Source organism: Sus scrofa, chromosome 13 (assembly GCF_054392235.1).
Source record: "Sus scrofa isolate SSC_HxYL_T2T_F1_AM1 chromosome 13, Sscrofa_HxYL_maternal_Yorkshire_Landrace_v2.0, whole genome shotgun sequence".
Taxonomy (NCBI): Eukaryota; Metazoa; Chordata; class Mammalia; order Artiodactyla; family Suidae; genus Sus; species Sus scrofa.
In genome coordinates, this window is record NC_139395.1 from 59,172,817 (window position 1) to 59,193,316 (window position 20,500).

Below are 20,500 nucleotides of genomic sequence, written 5' to 3' on the forward strand. Positions count from 1 at the left end.
AAGTAGAGTCTCAGCTGGACACCTCAGAACCAATTGGAAATTTATGATGTGACTAATATATGGGTATGACAAACTCAGGTCTTCTGGAAGCTTTTTGTTTCAAATAATTATTCTTGTTGATCAGGTGCTAAGTCCAACTGTCTCCCCGACTGATGAAGTACAAGCTCTTCAACTGGCAAATACTATCTAGTCTAAAGGTAAAGATATTTTTTTTTTTAAAAAATCATCATTTTGATTTTTTAGCACTTTCAACACATGGGCCAGCCCACCCACTGGACACATTACACAGCACTGAGGGCCTACAAGATTTTTAGGGGCTCACAGAATGTTTTAATTTCTTTTAAAAGTCAAAAGAAAAACCTAAATGTAGTCTAGCCTGGATTATATTCAACTTTGACCAATGCAGTTGTAAAACATAACTTAAAAATTTTGTTTTAAATCAAGAAATGGCACATGAAGGCAACAATCCCAAGGACACACAGAAGTCATCATGTGGCCCTGTTCACTCACAGTTTGGGGCCCAGGTGACAGACACCTTACCTGGCACGCATTGTATAGGAGCTGATGTTCAAACTTCTTGATCCCAAGAATGTTCTGGAACATCTCGTAGAGCTGCTCTTTGCTCAGAATCAATTCGGAAGCTGCACTGGCAGTCATCCGGGCCTGCTGCTTCCTGGGGTCCTCTTCCCCACGGTAGATTGCATCAAACTTGGCCATCCAGGAGCTCAACACTGTCTCCTTGCTGAGGCCATCGATCTCAGGCAGGCTGCGTACCCGTTTCTCGATGTGCTTCTTGAAGACTTCTCGAGAGTCGTTGGCAGAGCAGCCCCCACTCTGTACCATGCGGGCCACGCGGTCACTCTTCAGGAAGACCTGAATGCAAGAACAGGGCCAGGACAGATATCAGCAAGGTGGCCCTGAAGGAGCCCTTTTGCTGTGGCTGGGTGATGGGCTGACCCTTCCATGGCAGTCACAAGAGTCACAAGAGGTACCAAGGAAGGTCACATCCTGCCCCACTACCTCCTAGCTGTGTGAACTCAGAGAAGTCACTTCCATGTTTGGCATTTGTGTCCAAATGGTACTCACTAGGTTGCTGCAAGGATGAAAGAAGACAGTCATATCTCGAGAGGTAGCATGTGGTATAGAGAATCTGCTCCTCAGACTGCCTGGGGTCTTTCTCTGCCATTGAGTGGCTGTATTTCATTTGGCAAATGAACCTCTTTGTAACAGCTTTCCCATCTGTAAAATGGGGGTAATAGTAGTCTCTAGATCACAAGTACTTTTCAATGAGGCTTAAATGAGTTAATATATGATCATCATTCAGAACAGTTTGCTTTCACCCCAGTGCCCACCAATTGGGAGTTTACACAAGCTACATGATGCTGGGGTGTCATACAAGGTGGCGAAGCTGCTGCCCGCTATGCACAGAGAGGAAACATCTGACACTTCAGAGCTGTGTCCTGGTGACACTTCAGAAGGTGCATAAATATCCTTTCAGAGGCAGAACAAATGTTCGCTCCCCTGTCAGATTTCAGAGAATGCCTTTGTTAGGCGATTGCTTGGGGGACATCTCACTCCCTCCCACTTCATCACAAAGCCTTCCTTGGGGAGGAAAGATCTTAGAAAGGTGGGCTCCATTTATTGTCAATTTAATGAACTCATTTAGAAGGAAGGAGGCTGAGGGTACGCTTCACAGGCTAGAGGCCATGGCCTACTCCACTGTGCCTGGGAAATGGTATTCAGTTGAGACCTTAGAGTTCGTTTAAAAATCAATTACAAAGAAAAAAGTTTCAAATGAAACCTCAGGCCTTACAAGTCTTAATAAGCAAAGGAATTCACCTAAAAATCTTCAATGCTTAACACAGGTAATTTCTTCATCTAACACACTGTATCTTAGTTATAGGTCTAGATCTCAAAGAAAATCAAAGTTTGGAAGCAAAAAATGAAGTTTGTGGAGGAGCAGTATAACTGTGTGACAGGAGCTGTAAACTGTGGTCCCGGGTCAGCTCTGCCACTACCTTGCTGTGTGACCTTGGGTATGTCACCTCCTCTCTGATCCTCTGGTTTCTTATCTGCACACTGAGGGAGGTGAACTATAAGATGTTGAGGCTATCTTTTCATCTGTTGTATTTATACTCTTCTTCATGAACCTGTTCACCCTTTCTGTGGGCGTTTACATGGTGGAAGGCCCAAGCCACATGCCAGGGACACAGAGGCAAGCAGAAGAGATGCACATCCAGCTCTAAGGCCTCCATGACACTGACCTAATAACTCCATACAGACATCATTACAATTGAGGACAAGTGCTGACCAAGGGCAAGTGCACAGATTCATGGGGGCCAGTATGCCTTTCTAGAGGCAAATACTCCTTTGAGTGAAATATGTGAAAGGTGGCTAGGAAAATAGAGAAGGAAAGAAGGAACAATAAGGGTAAAAACCCTGAGGGTCTGAGGAAACAAGGAGATGCCAGAGTGGCTGCAAGACGGACAGAAGGGGTCAGATGGCCAAGGGCATGAAAAGTCACATTAAGAATATTGGTCTTCATTCAAAGGCCACTGGGAAGCCCTAGAAAGCTTTAAGCTAGGACGTGTTATAATCAAACCCACATTCTCTGGCTTCACTATGGAAAACAGACCTCAAAGGACCAAGAGAATAGACAAAAGGCCAGGTAGGCAGCACCTTAGGAGCACAGGTGAATGATGATGGTGGTGGGGGTGCAAAGGGGTTTATTCTGCTTTGTCAGCTCTAATGAACATCAGAGGTGACCCAAAAACATTCAGTCAGCAAGGAAGCCACACTCTTTATCTGTCCATATCAGTGGCCCACAAACCTGGAGCAGGCATGTTATAAGCTCTCAGTGCCATATTCCTTTCTCCTGAAGCCCTTCTACAGCTGCCACTTGTCATCTGTCTGTGTCTGGTTTGTACCTGGCTCCAACTAGACTCTAAGTCCCAGGAAACTGTTTTTCCTATCACTTCTTCTGAGTGCCTAAGACAGGACCTGAGACATGGAGCTACATTGAATGAAAGAATCATGAGTGAACACAGGAATAGAGTGGGCATCTCAAAGCAGAGACCCTATGGAGATTATATCTGGATAGGGGCGAGAAGGGAAAGGAGAAACCAGCAAACACAGTATATTGGTCTCTTAACACAACTGACTGAGGCTACATTTTCCATGGGACCTAACAGCAGGTGTAAGAAATGTGGCTAGTGGTACATTGGGCCCAGCTGGCATCTGTAATTGGGGACCCCTGGATCCTGCCCAAATCATTTGCTCCACACAGTCCCTTACTTTGTACATAGTAGCCACTTGATAAATATTGTTGAACTACTAGTGGATGACTTCAGACAAGTCACTTAATTCTACCAACCTCCTTCTCCTTCTCTGTCACATAGGGTTCAGCCAGCCAGTCTTCTTTGACGAGATCAAACGGAAAGGGCTCTGGAAAGTGGAAGTCTCCCTCTGTCCACAGATAGACTGTGACTGCCAGGCCCCAGAATGAAAGGAGATGAGTGGAATGTGGACAATGGCAAGGAAGGAGGTGGAAGAGCAGGGAGACAACAAAGTGCCAGAAGGAGGCAAGACAGCCCTGGGAAGAGAAGGCAGCAGCAGAAAATGAATTTTCCAGGCACAGGTTCTGCCTTGGCTTCTCAGGCTATCAGAAGGGAAGTGGGGCCAGAAACAGGCTTGCATGTCTCTGAAACAACCCCTGAAACTCATCTTTACTAGGGGCTCTATCTGGTAGTTTTAGTTTTGTTTTCTGTTTTATTTTTCAATGACTGTTGTGAGGGACTTCTACCCCAGGCACAGCTCTGCATAGCATATCCATAATTCCTCCTCATCCCTCTGCCAACTTCCAGACAGGTCATAATGGGAGAGGGAAGATAAACAAATAAACATGGAATGGTGAAGGGCAGTCAGTTCATCAGTCCTTCCCTCCATCACCAGAGCCAAACAACCTCAAGGTTGTTCTAGAGACATGCAGGCACACGGGTAGTTAATGACTGTACATGGTACAGGGAGAAGCTGGTGCAGCCCCTGCTTTTTATAGACAGGCTGACAATACAAGGTGCATCCTTTCTGGCTCTACAAAAGCACATAGTTTCAACATATATGAGAAAAATACCTAGATATGAGAGGAAATAAGATAATAAACCTCCACAGCAATGTGGTTGTTACTAATGAATGGGGATCAGAAAACGGGAGGAGCAGGCTTGAGCATCAGATGATCTGGGATCAAATCCTGGTTCTCCCAGATACTAGCATTATCAGCTGAGCAAGTTGTTAAGTCTTTCTGGGCTCTAGTTTCTTCATCTTTTTTTCTCTTTTTCTTTTTCTTTTTTTTTTAGGGCCAAACCTGCAGTATATGAAAGTGTCCAGGCTAGTGGTCAAATGAGAGCTGCAGTTACCAGCCAACACCACAGACACGGCAACAGGAGATCCGAGCCACATCTGCAACCTATGCCTCAGCTTGTGGCAACACCAGATCTTGACCCACTGAGTGAGGCCAGGGATCAAATCTGCATCCTCATGGATACTAGTTGCTTATATTGCTGAACCATAGTGGGAACTCCTCCTTATCTTTCAAATGAAACTCACAACAATCCTAGGATTGGAGTGAGGCTTCAATATATGTCAACTGGTAAGTGTGGTGACTACTATAAGAATATAATAAAAGTGAGCTACTATTTTTAAATATTAAACATAATATATATTTCATTAACTTCAAAAGATGTGCTTGATATGTTGCTAAACCAGAGACTTCCAATGGTAGAGGTGAAGTTGAGTTGGGCATAGGACCATGACCCTTGATGAAGAACATCATAGGTAAGAAAACTTTTCACTGATGAAGGTATATCATATCTATGACTTTTGCAGATACAGAAAGAAGATTGAAAACTACTGTGAAATGAAACATGTGGATTGATAATATTTTTAGTTATTTTTATCTTAATGTGAAAATTCAAAAACTATCATTGTCTGTATAGATACATCAAAAAATACTTGGAAAGACACATACCAAAATTTAATCATGGTTGTCTGAGATGATAGGGTTGGTTACAGGTATTTTTCTAACCATTTCATTTATATTTTTCCCTCCTTGGTCTATTTTTATAATTGGCATCTTTTACTTTCATAGTCACTTAAAATGTCTCTTTCAGCACGGAAAATTACAAATTTTATCTTTACTGAAACAAAGTACATGTTAATTTTTAAAATAAAAAGCATCTTTGGGTCTTAAATATAGTCTTTGTGAAAAAGTAAGGGCTCCTGGGCAAACTCAAGAAGTACATTTAGAGCAATGACCTGGGTAGGTGGAGGGTAGGTGAAGAACAAAAACAGTTCCCTCTCCCATTTCTGTGCCCTTTTCCCCTGCCTTGACCTTGTACCTCCTGTATCCCATGTCCAGGCCGCAAACTAGGGAGGAAACTCTATAACTTTCAACTCTCTTCGATCATTTATTTCTATGAAGTAGGTGGATACTGCATCACTATTCTTCCTCTATAACCTTAATATATTCATAATGACACTTTCCAGTCCTTAGATCATGGTAAATTTGTGTGTGTGTGTGTGTGCGTGTGTGTGTAATTTAATCTGGACAACAATTATGCAAGGGTCTTACTACAAATGAAGAAGCTGAGGCTCAGACATGGCTGAGGCCCCAAGGCCAGGGCACAACAGAATTAGAATTCAACCCATTTTCAGACACTCAACTCACCCGCTTGACCATTTGGCCATGGCCTCTGCCTTCCTTGCCTGGCTTTTCCTACAAGAATGAGAGCCTTTAGAATGGCTAATTACTCTTTCCCTAGGGGTAATTCTGTTTTAAGGCCACTGAGGAACTATAGCAGTTTCGCTTAGTGGAAAATATTTAATTTCAGAAAAATATCGAGGTGAGATCCGACATCTACTTCTTTTAGATTAAAAAAAATATCCAGCACAAATGAACATCTCCTCAGAAAAGAAAATCATGGACTTGGAGAAGAGACTTGTGGTTGCCTGATGGGAGGGGGAGGGAGTGGGAGGGATCAGGAGCTTGGGCTTATCAGACACAACTTAGAATAGATTTACAAGGAGATCCTGCTGAATAGCATTGAGAACTATGTCTAGATACTGTGGTGGTGAAGTGGGTTAAGAATGTGACTACAGTGGCTCCATTTGCTGTGGAGGTGCAGGTTTGATCTGGCATTGCCGCAGCTGTGGTATAGGTCACAGCTATGGCTCGGATTCAGTCCCAAGTCTGGAAACTTCCATTTGACTTGGGTATGGCCAAAAAAATTTTAAAATTCAGTCATAAAGACAAAACAACGTGTGTTACCCTGTGCAGAAGACACCCTCAGTTTTTGCCTGCCAACTGTCTGTCCCCTTCTGAAAAGGATACCTTGTTCTGAAAACGCCTTTGTCACTGCACATAGTTTCAGTGGAATGGTCAATTGCAGAACCTTATCCTTCCTTTTCTAAGTGGTTGGCTGGGACCTGAGCTTGGCCATCAGACCCCCCATCTGGGGCTCAGATTCAGAGTGGGTGGCCTAAGAACGGAATATGGTTAGATGAGAGTATGTCATGGGCTATGCATTAGATCCTGCTACCTGCCTTCCCAAGGTTAAGCTGCCCTGGCCTCCCTCTTTTCATCAGCTTGGTTATTTCCTTTAATAGCAAAACAACAACAGTCACTGTTATTATTGTTGTAGTTGTTGTTATCATGAGGACTTGATTTAGCTACACTTTCTGTTGCTAGCAGCTGAAGAATTGGGTCTAAGACACCATGCAAAGTGAATCTGGAGTTTCCATTGTGGTGCAGTGGTTAATGAATCCAAGTAGGAACCATGAGGTTGCGGGTTTGATCCCTGGCCTTGCTTAGTGGGTTAAGGATCTGGCGTTGCCATGAGCTGTGGTGTAGGTTGCAGATGTGGCTCGGATCCCGTGTTGCTACGGCTCTGGCGTAGGCCAGTGGCTATAGCTCTGGCGTAGGCCGGTGGCTACAGCTCTGACTAGACCCCTAGCCTGGGAATCTCCTTATGCCGCAGGAAGCAGCCCTAGAAAAGGCAATAAGACAAAAACCAACCAGGGCTTTCTTAGAGAAGAGTAGCTCAACAAACAAAAAATGGCACCAAGCAAAACTCAGTCATAGCAGTGTTGCTGGTCAAAGGCCAGATATCAGGTGCTGTATTCTAAAATGTGTCGATATGTCTTCCAACTCATCCTACAATCCCATGTCCCACTAATCCCCACCCCCCTCCAGCCCCCATGTTTCCTTCCCGACAGGGTCTCAATGAGGAAGGTTCTGTAAAACCTTTTCATTCACTGCTTCTCTTGGATATCGGGACCAGTAATGTGAAGGAACCAGAATGACGCAGAGAGATGGGAGATGGGGTTGAGGATGGAGGGTGAGATAACTTACATTTTACACTTCTTCAAAAAGTTGAGAGTTAGAAAAGATGCAGGTGCTGTGGGGTAGGCTCTCTGATGTCATAGGAAAGACTAAGGATGAAGTTGCTGGGCTGGAACTCAGAGCATCCACTACAGTACCCAGCCCTCAAAGCCATTATGAAAGAGATTAAAGGATTAATCTCTTGCCCTGCTACATCCTCTCTGCCAATCAGGGCCACTGGGGAAGGACAGAATAAACCTGCATGCTCTTGAGATCCATAGGGGACCTTGGTCTCCCTTTGTCCTGGCCCAGCTCAGGTTCTAGGCCTGACTAGCAGGCAGTGAATGCTGGTCCAATGGCCTCAGACTGGGCTGGTTGCGAACAGATGAAAAACAAACAAACAAAACAGTGGCTGCCCACACCTTTCATTTAAAAAAGACTGCTCTTTAAAAAAAATAAAAATTAAAAAAAAATGAAAAAAATTACTCTTTACTACTCTAGCATGTTGACAAACCACTATTGTCTTAACAAAAGAATGCCATTGCCTGAAATTGACTTTTCCAAATATAGTAATCTCAGAACTGTGGAGAAAAAGGTTTTTTTTAAACGTCTTTATCACTGGTAAACCGAGATGTATATGTGTTGGTATAGTAGGGTGCAGTGTGTGTGTGTGTGTGTGTGTGTGTGTGTGTGTGTGCACGTGCACATGACAGAGAGGGAGGGTGTTGTTGAGAATTAGAAGGAGAATATCTGTTGGTTTTGCTTGCTGAGCCCACATTCCCCCTTCTTCTGTTAAAAAGCAGCCCAGGGAGTTCCCACTGTAGCTCAGCATAAGGAATCTGACTAGTATCCTTTAGGATGTCAGTTCAATCCCTGGCCCTGCTCATTGGGTTAAGGATCCAGCATTACTGTGAGCTGTGGTGTAGGTCACAGAAGTGGCTGGGATTCCGTGCTGTGGCTGTGGTGTAGGCCAGCAACTACAGCTCTGATTCAACAACTAGCCTGGGAATTTCCATATGCCGTGTGTGTGACCCTAAAAAGACAAAAAAAAAAAAAAATTTTTTTTAAAGCAGCCCAATTTCTTAATGAGAAATAAACCATTTTTCAACATAAATGGTTCTGGTAGGACTGAGCCTGTATTCTGGCTCCAGAGTTGGTATCTGTCCTAGGCCTAATCACCAGTCTGTCTCAAGCCTTCCCCCCTATTTAGATCAGCTTGAGAATGGACCCATGGTCCATGCTGGTTCAACCAAGTCACTCTGGGGCCTTTTGCTGGGACTTTCAGCAAAGAAGAACTTTCTTTGCCCCTGGAGTTGCTAAGTTGGTGGGATATGAGTTTCCAGGGTCTTCCACATAGGAAGAACCCATCCAAGAATGCAGCCAACTCTGGAAAGAACATAGCTGGGGTGTGTGGAGCATGACACCATCTGACTGGCATCTTTGGGGTGTCTGGATCCAGCTGCAGATGAAGCCATATCTATTTAAGATAAGTTGCTTTTAAGTTGCTTCAGCAAACCAATCTCATTTTTGGCTTTGACCCAGGTGCCTATCACTTGTATGCCAAAGAGTCCTGACTGAAACAGAGACTGACAGAGAAGCCACCTGGATCCCAGAGGAGGGAAGAGGAAGAAACTCAGCTCATCCACTACCCAATATTGAAGGGAGAGAGAAAAAGAGACAGGGAAGCAGCTTGGAGAGCTCCCAAATGAAGCATGAATCCTGATCCCTGGGTGAGGGACCTTTGCTTCAGAGGATTAGGCTTCCCAGGAAATGTAAATCTCAAGACTCTAAAGCTTTATTAATGAATAGGTAAATAATTAATACCCACATTATTCCCTGTTACTTGGCTCTTAATATTAAGTATTCAGTCACTTCTTAATGTCTGTATTCTCACCAGATGAAAAAAGAAGCTCTTTCAAATAAACTAGCCACTATAGAAGAAAATATCAGGACCACTATAGACATAATGGTAATTTCCAGAGACTCATTAACAAGCTGATGACTATTAATTTTCAAATTTAATTAATAGATAAAAATGGTACTTTCTTGTAATTTGTGTCATTAGTCAAATGAGCTTTCTAATTAAGATTTGTAATCTACAAATTTACAAACTGGTGAATGACACTAAATACGGGGAACTACTGATAAGGATCTGCCTGGTCTGGACTGGCTTTCAGAATGTGAAAAAGAGGGTAAAATAGTTTCATTCCCTGGCAGTCTCTAAACAGAACCTTTCTTAAATATATTTAGGTTATTCACTGCAACACTACTGATTGCAAACTTCATTCCCATTCTTCATTAAATCCAACTGAAAAATGTGTTTCATCAGATAAAGCACTAAGCTCGACCCTTATTGGCGATAATACTACTTGTGAAGAGAAATAAAAGTTTAAATGTGACAAATGTAGACAAATTTTAGACCTGATACCTAAAACAGATCCCAATAAAAATTTCATTGAGGAAATGGTGTGCGAATTGAGTCTGTGGGTGGACCCAGCGAACATCATCAGAGAGGTTAAATGCTGTTTACTATTAAATGCTAATTAGCAAACCAATCAATAATATTTTCACAAGCTCTTACTGCAATCTCTCTCCACTCTCTCCTTAAAAGAAGGAGTCAGGTACTTTAGCAATAGGAAGGATAGTTTTTACCCAATCAACTAACATTTTTAAAGCATCTACTGAGAAATGGAACATCCAAAAGGAAGGAGAAGCATGTGCTTAGAGCATCAGTGAAACAGGAGCACCTATGTTTTTGTTTTAAAATAATGTTCTACCTAATAACTGAAAAAAAAAAATAAAGGAAGGAAGAAAACCAGCAAAGGAAGCTCATGTGAAAAAAATCAAAAGTTTTTTTGATTTCCTAACACTTACTTTACAATATATTGTTATTATGTTGAATTGCACCTAACAAGATACCATCAGTTTTTTAAGGCTTAGGGTTTGGTTGCTAATGGTTTTAATCCATCCTTAACAATAGGGAAGATGTTTGAGGCATAGGATTCAAAATACAGAGAATATCTGGTTTACATGAAAATAGATTAATATCAAGTTTGGTATCTTTCAAAGACCAAATAATCATTTTTGAAAATAGGTACATATGGTGAACATTACCAAAGGGAAGTTATGGCATGTCCGTTTCATGAATGATGTACAATCGATAGCCAATGTGTGTATTTTGGAAGAATAATTACAAAATCAAAAAATACTAGTGGAATTCCAAATTCACTTTGCTGGTAAATAAACCTTTGAGGTCTAGAGGTGAAAACTTATGCATGATGCACACTCAAGATATATTCTCTCATTTATAGGTTTTCACCTGAGAACAGTGCTGCATTTTGGATGATGTTCTAACTTACAGGAAGGAATTCACAGCACTATTTTAATAGAAAGGACAAGGAAGCTAATAAAGACAGTATCCTTCAGAGGTGTTATCATCCTTTAGAAAGCGTGTAAGTGGCGGGAGAATGCTTCAGACTCAGTTCAAGTCTTAGTTTGTGGCATTTTAACAGCTGTTTGACTTTGAGTAACTGACCTAACTTCTTTGAGCTTCAGTCTCTGCATCAGTAAAATGAGAATAGTATCAGGACCTCCCTCAAAGACTGTTGTCGAGATTAAACAAAAAATGGTATCAAGCACTTGGCACACTGCCTTGTGTAACAGTCTGTTGGTAAAGAGTGGCTTCTATTTTACAGTTTTCCCCCAAAGAAAATGCTGTTATTGCTTAATACTGTAACTGATCACCAACTCCTTAGCCTCAGGGGGGATGCCCCTGTGGCAAGCCAAGGCTACCATTCTCACTGATCAGTAGCTCAGAAACTCTGGGCTTCTGGCTTAAGTAGTGTTGCCATTCTTCTGCCTGGTGAATCTTACCTCATAGTAACTCTGGACAGCATTCATGAAGGCTTCGTCAGCCACGATTTGGGTTTCCCCATTGAGGAAAGCCTGAAACCGGTCCTTGACAGTCTGCAGCTGCTGCTTGCTGATCTGCAAGAAACAGAGAAGGAGGGGGACTGTGAGGACTTGCTCTAGTCAAGGATCAACATTACACTGAAAATGCCAGGCCCATTGGCGTCCTGGAACTGGCTTGTGCAGGCCTGTGAGAGCTGGATATTATATTTGCATGAATTCTGTGAGCCAGATGTTGAACACAGGCATTGCTAAAACATAGCATAAATTACAGTTGAATTATACTAAAAAAGACAAGGATAGTACACATTCAAAATTCATGATTCCTGATTATTTTTATCACATTTCATATTATCTGCTTTTTTGAGGTTATTTATACATCTATTGTATTTGTAGGATGAAAGTGATGCATAATGGGGTGATACCATGCATTTCTTCCTAATTTTGCATTCAATGATGTTTTATTGGAAGCTAGATATCAGCCAAGATGGGAATATTTATTTACACCATGGAAATTGGCAAATGCCACAAATCATGGTTGGAGGTTTTGTTTTGTTTTTGTTTGTTTTACTGAGATGTTGTTTTTCAACACACCATTGCTCAGGCCGTTCAGATGGTATGAAATGAATTCCTTGATAAAGATATAATAATCAAAATAGTACAGTACTGGCATAAAAACAGACGCATAGATTGATGGAACAGAATTGTGAATCCAGAAATTAACCCACACATACATGGGCAACCAATATTTGACAAAGGAACTAAGAATACTCAATGCGTAAAGGATAGCCTCTTTAATAAATGATGTTGGAAAATTAGATATTTACATCGTGAGAATGAAACTGAATTTCTAGCTTGTACCACTCACAAAAATTTATTCAAAATGGATTTTAAGACCCAAACCTAGGACCTGAAAATGTAAAACTTCTAGAAGAAAACATAGGTTAAAATCTTCTTGATATTGGTCTTGGCAATGATTTTTTTGGATATGACACCAAAAGTACAAGGAATAAAAGTGAAAATGAATAGGTAGGATGACATCAAAGTCTTCTGCAAAACAAAAGAAAAAATCAGCAAAATGAAGATGCAATATATGGAATGGGTGAAAACACCTGCAAATCATCTATCTGATAAGGAGTTAAATCCCCAAAAACATAAGGAACTTATACAACATAAAAAAAGATTAAAAAATAGGCAGAGGCCTTGAATAGACATTTTTCCAAAGACATGTAAATGGTCAACAAGTACATGAATATGTGCTAAATCTTACTAATCATGAGGAAAATATCAATCAAACCAAAAATGAGCTATCACCTCACACCTGCTAGAGTACCTATCATCAAAAAGACAAGATAGAAGTATTGGTAAGGGTGTGGGAAACCTGCGAGCTGTTGGTAGGAATGTACATTGGTGCAGCCACTATGGTTTCTCAAAAAATTAAAAAGAGAATTACTACATGATCTAGCAATCCCACTTCTCGGTATACCAAGGAAAGAAAATCACTATCTTAAGGAGGTAACTACACCTCCACATTCACTGCGATATTATTTACAACAGCCCAGACATGGAAACAACCTAACTTATTTGTCCACCAATGGATAGTTGGATAAAATGTGATACACATACATATACATATTTATACATATATAATAAACACACACTGGAGTATTATCATACACACACATACACACAGACATGCAGTGGAATATTATTGTCATATAAAAGGAAAACCTGCCTTTTGCAACAATGTGGATGGACCTTCAGGGCATTATGCTAAGTGAGATAAGTCAGAAATACTGTATGTTCTCACTTATGTGTGGAATCTAAAAAATATGAACTCATAAAAGTAGAATAGAGAGTAGAATAGTGATTATTGGGGCTTGAGGGGTAATGGGATCAAAGGGTACAAATTTTTAGCTCTAGGACGAAAAAGTTCTGGGATCTAATATGAATGGCATAGTCACTATCATTAACAATACTCTACTAAATGCTTAAAAGTTGTGAAGAGAGTAATTTTTTTTTTTTTGTCTTTTTGCCTTTTCTAGGGCTGCTCCGGTGGCATATGAAGGTTCCCAGGCTAGGGGTCTAATCAGAGCTGTGGCCACTGGCCTACACCAGAGCCACAGCAACGTGGGATCCAAGCTACATCTGCGACCTACACCACAGCTCACGGCAACACCGGAAACTTAACCCACTGAGTGAGGCCAGGGATCGAACCTGCAACCTCAGGGTTCCTAGTCAGATTCGTTAACCACTGAGCCATGACGGGAATGCCAAGAGTAATCTTAAATGCTGTCACCTTAGGGGCAAAATGGTAGTTTTGTGAAAGGATATAAGTGTTAACTAACCTTATGGTGGTAAGATTTTGCAATATATACAAGTATCACATTGTCACATTGTATATCTTACACATATGTATGTAGTACTTCAATAGTATCTCAATAAAGCTTGGGGGGATATTCTGCTAAAGTGCAACATGGCAATATACAGAGGTTTTCAAACTTCATAGTTTTTACATTCATGATCACATGAAAGGTGATATTTATATCCAAGATACACTTCCAGGATGTGACATAGATTATTTAGGCAGTAGGTTATGTGTAATCCCCGTGTTTTATCAATCTCAGCTTTCTTCCACATTCCAGAAAATAATTCCCGAAAGAGTCCTATTTATTCTCCTTCTTCTACCCCTCATCTGGCTGGGTCCCAATGTCCCTCAGTCTCAGCACAAACAGTACTAACTTATGAAGCCCTTGCTAACCTGTAGCCTACACCTTCCTGCTACATAATTCCAGGGCATCTCATTTATTCTTACAACTTGTTAGTTATGGTTAAATTTGTTAGATGATCTGCCTTTTCTTGCTATTTCATTCACTGATGTTTCCCCAGGGCCAGCTTAGTGCTTTAACACATGGCAGGCATTCATGTTCAATGAATAAATGAAGGGTAGGGAAGATAAATTATTTTCAAAAATCCTTTAATCAGTTCTCATTTATATAAAAAGAAAGCCAGCTAAAACCTTTACTCTTTCAGCCATTATTTATACAAAGTTACACTTCATAATTGGGTCTGAGCACTGCTGCTCTGCTAGAAAAAGGGAGAAGATCATTGCAGTCCTATTGACCGTTGTGTCATCTTGGATAAGCCACTTATATTCTCTGAAATGGCCACAGAGTTAAAAGCCTTTTTGGAATAGGGCCGGGTTTAAATAAATAAATGATATCTTATTCTCAGTTTTCCCACTTGGGAAATAGTGATAATTCTAATTACTTGCCACCTTGGGGTAGTTATAGTTATTCAATAGCATAATATGAGATCCTTTACAAAATTGTGAGTCTCTCTATACATTTAGAGTGTTTCCATCATTAGAGTCAATGCAAATTTTTCTAGTAGAAAATAAAGTTTAAAGCTATTGGAGACCGAAGGCTGGCTTCAGTTTGACTCCATCAGGAAATGGATCAAAACAAAAGAGATCTTTGAGAACAGACATAGATAAAAGTCAGGGTGCTTTTGCTAATTTGTCTACTTTGGGAGAAGCAGGGAATAGTGAACTTGGGAAGCAAATATGGAGGAGTTAGGTTTTTTAAATCAGATTCACAGTTGTTTTGTTCTAGATACAAAGTCCAATGTCAGCCGCTTGTGTAATTTTCTAGTAACCTTACATTTTCTAGTCACATTTAAAAAAGTAAAAAGCAGGTGAAATGAATTTTAATTGGACTGAACATGTAAAGAATATTATCACTTTGACATGTAAATATATAGAAAATTTTCAGGGGCAAGGGGTTCGTCTAAGACATGTGGAAGTTCCCGGGCCAGGAATAGAACCCCTACCAGAGTAGCCACCCCAGCCACTTCAGTGACATATATAGAAATTATTAATGAAATGTTTTTGCATTTTTTTACACTTTTTTTATTGAATCTTGTATACTTTACACCTAAAGTACATAATAACCCCACTGCAAGTGTTCAATAGCCTCATGTAGCTAGTGGCTGCCACACTGGACAGCAGAGTTCTGACTATGGGATGAACTCACTTCTAAGCTGCTTCACCTTTTCTGTTCTGCCCAAAGATATTGGTTATCCATGGTGAATTGTATAGAAAATCATGGTTATTTCATATATGCTTGGAATCATTTACACTGAAATATTGGGCTGCAATTGATTTGCTCATAAAAACATCATCATCACATGAATGTCTTTAAAGCAGGCCCGCCTTAACTGGTTTAAGTCACACATCTCTGCAGGATAGAACCACCTGAGACATGGCCACAGGATTGCTTGCCAGAATTCCTTCCAAGTCTGGATTCATACCAACTCTGCATGATCTGGGGGGTAGGATGGAGGGATATGATGGGGCAGGGGAAGAGAGGAAGACCAGCAAACCATGCTTTTGCCTTAATACTTAAGTAATTGAAATAAAATGAGGTGCACCCCATCCAAAGGATGAAGATTGTTTACCCAGGCCAAATCCATTATCACTCTATCCTTTTGTTAAATAAGCCTAGTGCTCATTTATTCAAGAAAGATTTATAGAGTACCTCCTGCCTTTCTGGCCCTGAGGCCCACAAAACACACTCAACCTCTCATCTCACTGGCCAGGGCTAGGCACTGGGGAATCAAAAGAAATAAGAGACTGTCCTCAAAGACCCTTGGGTCTAGACGGAGGGAAAAGGATACCCAAAATGCACAAAAGTATGATTTAGGGTTTTGGAGGAGAAAGATTACAGAATACAAAACTCAAAAAGAGAGAACATGTTGGAACATTCATTTCAGTGGAGTTCAGAAAACACATACCATGAAGCCCCACAAAACATCCCCCACTTCCCTGGAGACTCCAGGCTCTAAGCAGGAGAGTAAGGAACATGAACTCTAGTAGCAGAGTTTACATCTGGGCTTGACATATGCCAGTCCATGTTCACTATTTTTCTCACTGCTAATTAAACTAGTGTCTATTTAGTCAATTCATGAGTTGTGTCTCACTGGACAAATGGCTAACCTCTCCACACCTTAGTTTTTTCAATTGCAAAATGGGGCCAGTAGTGACCTCATGGGATTGTTGTCAGGATTAACTGAGATAAGTAAACTATTCACTGTAGAACTTGGCACAGCATGAATGCTCAATAAACAGCTGCTATGATGGTTAATCTTATCTTTGAGCCTCTGTCCTTTCTCTTTCCTTGAGGAAGCATCACTGGAAAAATTCCACATGTATCTTCAAAATCCAGTCCATTTGTTCCTTCCAAGATTTCCACTTGCTTAGGACTTTGTTCACAGCCCTAAGGGTATCTGCATCACACTGTGAAGTAGTTCTTAAAAACCAGTGCTCAGGGCAGGGTCAGGAGTGAGGAGTTAAGAATGCAGGTTTGAGGTCAAAGGGCTGTGTTTCAAATTCTGATGATACTACTCATTTCCATGCTGGGTGATCTTGGGAAATGTAGTTTCCCTAAGCCTTGGTTCTTTGTGTATAAGATGGAGATTATAAAAAGTATTTCCAGCATTGGTGGAAAGATGAACAGGAAATGTGATGATGTACCAAGGATCATATTGTACTGTCTGGGACAAAAAAGGAGTCCAATGATATGGCACAGACAAAAGAATGAATCCCAGACACTGCATGATGTGGCCTCTGTCCACTCCTGGCTTTCTTTCTTCCACTCTGCACTCCACTGACTCTGCTCTGGCCACGCTGGGCTCTTTTCTCCTCAAATGCACCCTGACTTTTTCTTGCATGGGAGTTTTGCACTTGCCATATTCCATGCTCTTTTCCTGCCTCTCTCTGTAATTGCCACCCTCTCACCCTTAGGACTCAGCCTACCCAGCATCTCCCAGGAAGGTCTTCACAGATCATCCTGTGAAGTTTAGTCATCCCCAAACTAATCATTATCCAGATGCCCTAGACCCCGTGCATTTCCTCCACAGCCATTATCATAGTCAGAATTCACCTTTTTCTAAGATAAATGTATTTTATTGAATTGTAACATGCATGCAGAAAAATATATACCATAAGCACAAAAAAAAAAATCTTTACAAAGTGAACTTTCCCATCGGACCAACACTCTTATCAAGACATACAACATTACCTGGACCCTGGAAGCTCTTGCATGTCCCCAAAGGCATTGCCCCTCTCCAGAAAAGACCTGACTTCTACCATCACACATTGATTTTGTCTATTATTGAACTTGATGCCAGTGCAATCAAGCCTTATGAAATTCTGGCTTTAGGCACATGGTTGGGGGCAACAATAGCTTATTTATCCTCATTGCCCACTAGTATAACAGGGTGTGACCCTAACCACTATTTATACATTCTCCTATTGATGGACATTTGTGCCTGTTTATTTATTTTACAATTCTGCTTACATTTCATTGTCTATCTCCCCCTAAGAGCATCTTCACTGGTACAAGAACCACATCTGTCCTGTTTATTGCTGTGCTTCTAGTGCTTGGCACATAATGAGCACTAACCAAATAACTGTTGAATGAATACATAATCTTACTGATTGTTCAATATACACCAGGCACAGTGTTAGGCTCTTAGAGATTCAGAGAATGACCAAGGCACAATCTTAGATCTCAGTTTTCTTACAGTGTTGTCAGAGATCTTATGCATCTTTGATTCCTTAGCATCCTTTTGCTGATTGCATGAGTGAATGAAAATCTCTCTTAGGAGCTCACATAAATAAGCTAAAAGACAATCTACAGGACAGAATTTATCTCTAGGTAAAAGCAACTGACCTAGATAGGATAAGAGCCCCAAAGTGACCTTACACAAACACGTCAAGACAATTGGCCCAGAGTAGCTGACTGTACAACTCTAAATAGACAAACAGGCATCTATTAGCTGCTTACAGACAGAATCCTCCTAAAATAGAAGTCCATCTAAAAGTATTCAATATGTATGGAAACTACTTGTGCATCAGATTAGAATTCAGAATTGAAGTAATGAGTTTCAAGAGCAGAAAACCCTGAAATGATGAAAGGTAATTATTACAGAAGAAAGTGCTACAGCAGCATTTGCTAGAATGATTCAAGCTTTCTTGGTTCAATCCACCTCATTAAGCAAGGCCTGAAAATTCCCGCTGCATTTCAGGCAGTTTGGAATTGACTGCAGCCTTCTGGAGAAGTGCGAAATGGAATCTAGAGTGAAGAGAAAACCACACGTTCTAAGTGCTGGTCTCAGGAGAGACCATGTCAGAGTCAAAGCAAGCTCAGGTCAAATCAGGGCTTGAATACAAGTTGTTACGCATGTAGTTAATTTTGATTTTTTCCCCCTCTGTAAATAGGAGATAATATTATCTACCTTACAGGGTTTTTATGAGAACTTGATGAAATAATGCATGTAAGGTACATATAGCATAGTATATAGCATAGGGTAAAAAGAAAAAGGACCCAATGAATAAACAAAAAAAAAAAAGGAGTATTATTTTTAGGATTTAGGTTTTTTTATTGTTATTTTCCCAATACAATTTTTTTCTTTTCCCCCTTTCATTACTTGTTTATCTTCTTTCAATGCTCATTTTTCCTATTTATTCAGTTATTTGAAATTACATTTACCCTCTCATATTCTCCCCATTTTATAGGCTGAAAGTACTCTTTTCCCATTATCCTTGTAGCTGTAAGTTGCCATGTGACATTGGCAGAAAGCTATCAGGGTCTTCTGGAAAAGCTTTTGAATATAATGCTCATAAAAGGAACCTACCTGGTAATATAACTCTTTCCTTTCTTGCTGCCTCCCTCTTCTACTGAGAATACAAACATACTGTTTAGAGCTGTGGTATTTATACTGTGATCATGAAGGAAGGTTCATGTTAGTACTTACATTTTTGAGGAGCTGCACCCATCTTTGGTCTTTTCATTATGTAGGGGGAAAAAATGAATCATTATTTTTTCAAGTCATTGTGTGTTTTTCCTTACTTGCAGCCAAAAGCTTTCCTAATGGATACGTGTAACTTTCTCTAGGTGTGAAAGAAAGCATACTTCTAAGGCACTTATTGGTTAATATGCCTGACATGACAGCAGCAACTATATTATAAAAGAGGGAAGAAGCAATGCTCACCCTAAAAGAATGATTCTAAAATGGCAGCATCCTAAACATAGGGAAAAGGTAGTAGAAAATGTTTGGGGGTGTTAATAGATGTTCCAATTATACGTGCAAGTGGAGCAAGCCCTTCTCTAAAGTATAAGGTCAGCACTGTATATTACAATCTATTATTATGAGCTATGCTTCTCCTTTTATAAAAAAATTATTTCATTAGAGAAAACTGGCAAAAATGTCAAGTGCTTTAAAAGCTGTAAGTCTAGAGAGATGAAGTCAATATTTACTTATCTTTCCTTGAAGGTTATCAAGATTTATATTAGTCCATTAATTTTATTCATAAAAAATGTTCTCTTATGACCTGAATAGACATTTCTCCAAAGAAGATATACAGATGGGCAGCAGGCACATGAAAAAATGCTCAACATCACTAATTATTAGAGAAATACAAATCAAAACTACAATGAGATACCACCAAACACCAATAAGAATGGCCATGATTAAAAAGTCAACAAATAACAAATGCCGAAGAGGGTGCAGAGAAAAGGGTACTCCCCTTCACTGTTGGTGGGAATGTAAATTGGTACCACCACTGTGAAAACAGTATGGAGGTACCTCAGAAAAATAAATACAGAACTACCATAAGACCCAGCAATCCCATTCCTGGGCATATGTCCAGACAAAATATTCATTGAAAAAAATACATGCACCCCTATGCTCATTGTAGCAATATTCACAATAGCCAAGACATGGAAACAAGCTAAATAAATGTCCATCAACAGATGATGGATTAAGAAGATGTGGTATATATACACAATGGAATACTACTCAGCCATAATAAAAACAAAATAATGCCATTTGTAGCAACATGGATGACACTAGAGATTCTCATACTAAGTGAGGTAAGTCAGAAGGAGAAAGACAAATGCCATATGATATCACTTATATCTGGAATCTAATATATGGCACAATTGAACTTATCTACAGAAAAGAAACAAACTCATGGACATGGAGAACACACTTGTGGTTGCCATAGGGCAGCGGGAGGGAGTGGGATGGACTGGGAGTTTGGGGTTAGTAGATGCAAACTTGTTGCATTTGAAGTGGATAAGCAATGAGATCTTGCTGTGTAGCACAGGGAACTATATCTAGTCACTGGTGATAGAACATGATGGAGGATAA

General features: G+C 40.4%; 1 protein-coding gene across 26 annotated transcripts in view; it reads right to left on the reverse strand.

The window, feature by feature from the left end:
* CADPS (calcium dependent secretion activator) overlaps positions 1 to 20,500 on the reverse strand; it is a 502,621-nt gene that overhangs the window by 369,624 nt on the left and 112,497 nt on the right. For all 26 annotated transcript variants that reach the window (XR_014823443.1, XR_014823444.1, XR_014823442.1 and 23 more), the window contains exons 2-3: positions 11,249 to 11,362; positions 541 to 873 (exon numbers count right to left, since the gene is read on the reverse strand). Coding sequence is in view for 22 of the 26 variants with exons in the window: in XM_021069166.2 (XP_020924825.1) it covers positions 541 to 873; positions 11,249 to 11,362 (447 nt within the window). In the remaining 4 variants the exon portion in view is untranslated. The remainder of the gene's footprint in view (positions 1 to 540; positions 874 to 11,248; positions 11,363 to 20,500) is intronic.